Below are 968 nucleotides of genomic sequence, written 5' to 3'. Positions count from 1 at the left end.
AGTAAATGCTCAAGCTGCTGCATATGAGTACATGGCCGCATACATAGAAAATGCCAAACAGGTAAAGATGCTGTTTCTTAAGTAATGACAACTTACAGTCTCAAAGTGATTTTTCAGTTTCTGAACTTAAAACTGTTCTCTTCACGTTGAATTTTATGCTTTAAATTTAACAATTTCTATATGAAAGATGAGATTAAAAAACCTGATAAATTAATAGCATAGATTTTTTTTTTTTTTTTTCAGATATGCTGTCACACTATCAGATAGGTTTTAAAGGTGGTGGCTCTGGGCTGCATGCTTAGTATGTTGACCCTGAGTTCAATCCTTCTTGAACCAAAAAAATGAAATCCACATAAGTTTAGGACAGTATTCATGAGTTTAAACCAAGTAAACAACTTATAATGCATCTATTAATAGACTACTAAGGCAACCTTGAAGAAAAGCTTTCTGCATTTACTTGAAAACTTAAATGGCTAAAATTCCAAAATCATTTGAGTAAAGATAGCATAAAACATACATGGTGTTCTATATATATGCTATTATATTTTGTGTGTGTTTTCATTAAACTACATAAATGCAAAGAAAATCTCTTAAGGGTAAGTAAGCAGTTAACTATAGGAATAACATCATGGCTGAAAGACTAGGTACTTGAGGGGAAAGAGATGGAAAAGAGAACTCAATAACTTACACTCTATGAATGATGTCCTTTTATGTATATTAACTATTTTTAAAATCCTTTTTCTGTACTTGAAAGCAACATGTACTGTAAGCTATTGTACACACTGTAATTTTGCCAGAATATTATGTAAAACAGACAGGTGACATGTCTCTGAGATCAGCTAGGTGCTTCTAACTCAGTTTTCTTTATGTATTAGGTTGGCCGTCTTGAGAATGCAATTGGCTGGTATCACAGCCACCCTGGGTATGGCTGTTGGCTTTCTGGAATTGATGTGAGCACACAGATGCTA

At 33.4% G+C, this 968-nt stretch overlaps 2 protein-coding genes across 2 annotated transcripts in view; one reads left to right on the top strand and one right to left on the bottom strand.

Moving 5' to 3' along the window:
• The window catches only part of Cops5 (COP9 signalosome subunit 5), a 57,267-nt gene that overhangs the window by 21,737 nt on the left and 34,562 nt on the right, over nucleotides 1-968 (top strand). The window contains exons 2-3 of the mRNA XM_023722387.1: nucleotides 3-61; nucleotides 876-962. Of these exons, the coding sequence (XP_023578155.1) occupies nucleotides 3-61; nucleotides 876-962 (146 nt within the window). The remainder of the gene's footprint in view (nucleotides 1-2; nucleotides 62-875; nucleotides 963-968) is intronic.
• Cspp1 (centrosome and spindle pole associated protein 1) overlaps nucleotides 1-968 on the bottom strand; it is a 161,319-nt gene that overhangs the window by 147,305 nt on the left and 13,046 nt on the right. The gene's annotated exons all lie outside the window — the stretch shown is intronic.

The sequence above is a fragment of the Octodon degus genome, unplaced genomic scaffold, assembly GCF_000260255.1.
Source record: "Octodon degus isolate 3935 unplaced genomic scaffold, OctDeg1.0 scaffold00091, whole genome shotgun sequence".
Lineage (NCBI taxonomy): Eukaryota > Metazoa > Chordata > Mammalia > Rodentia > Octodontidae > Octodon > Octodon degus.
The sequence above is the reverse complement of the archived record's forward strand: the minus strand, read 5'-3'. Positions and strand labels throughout refer to the sequence as shown.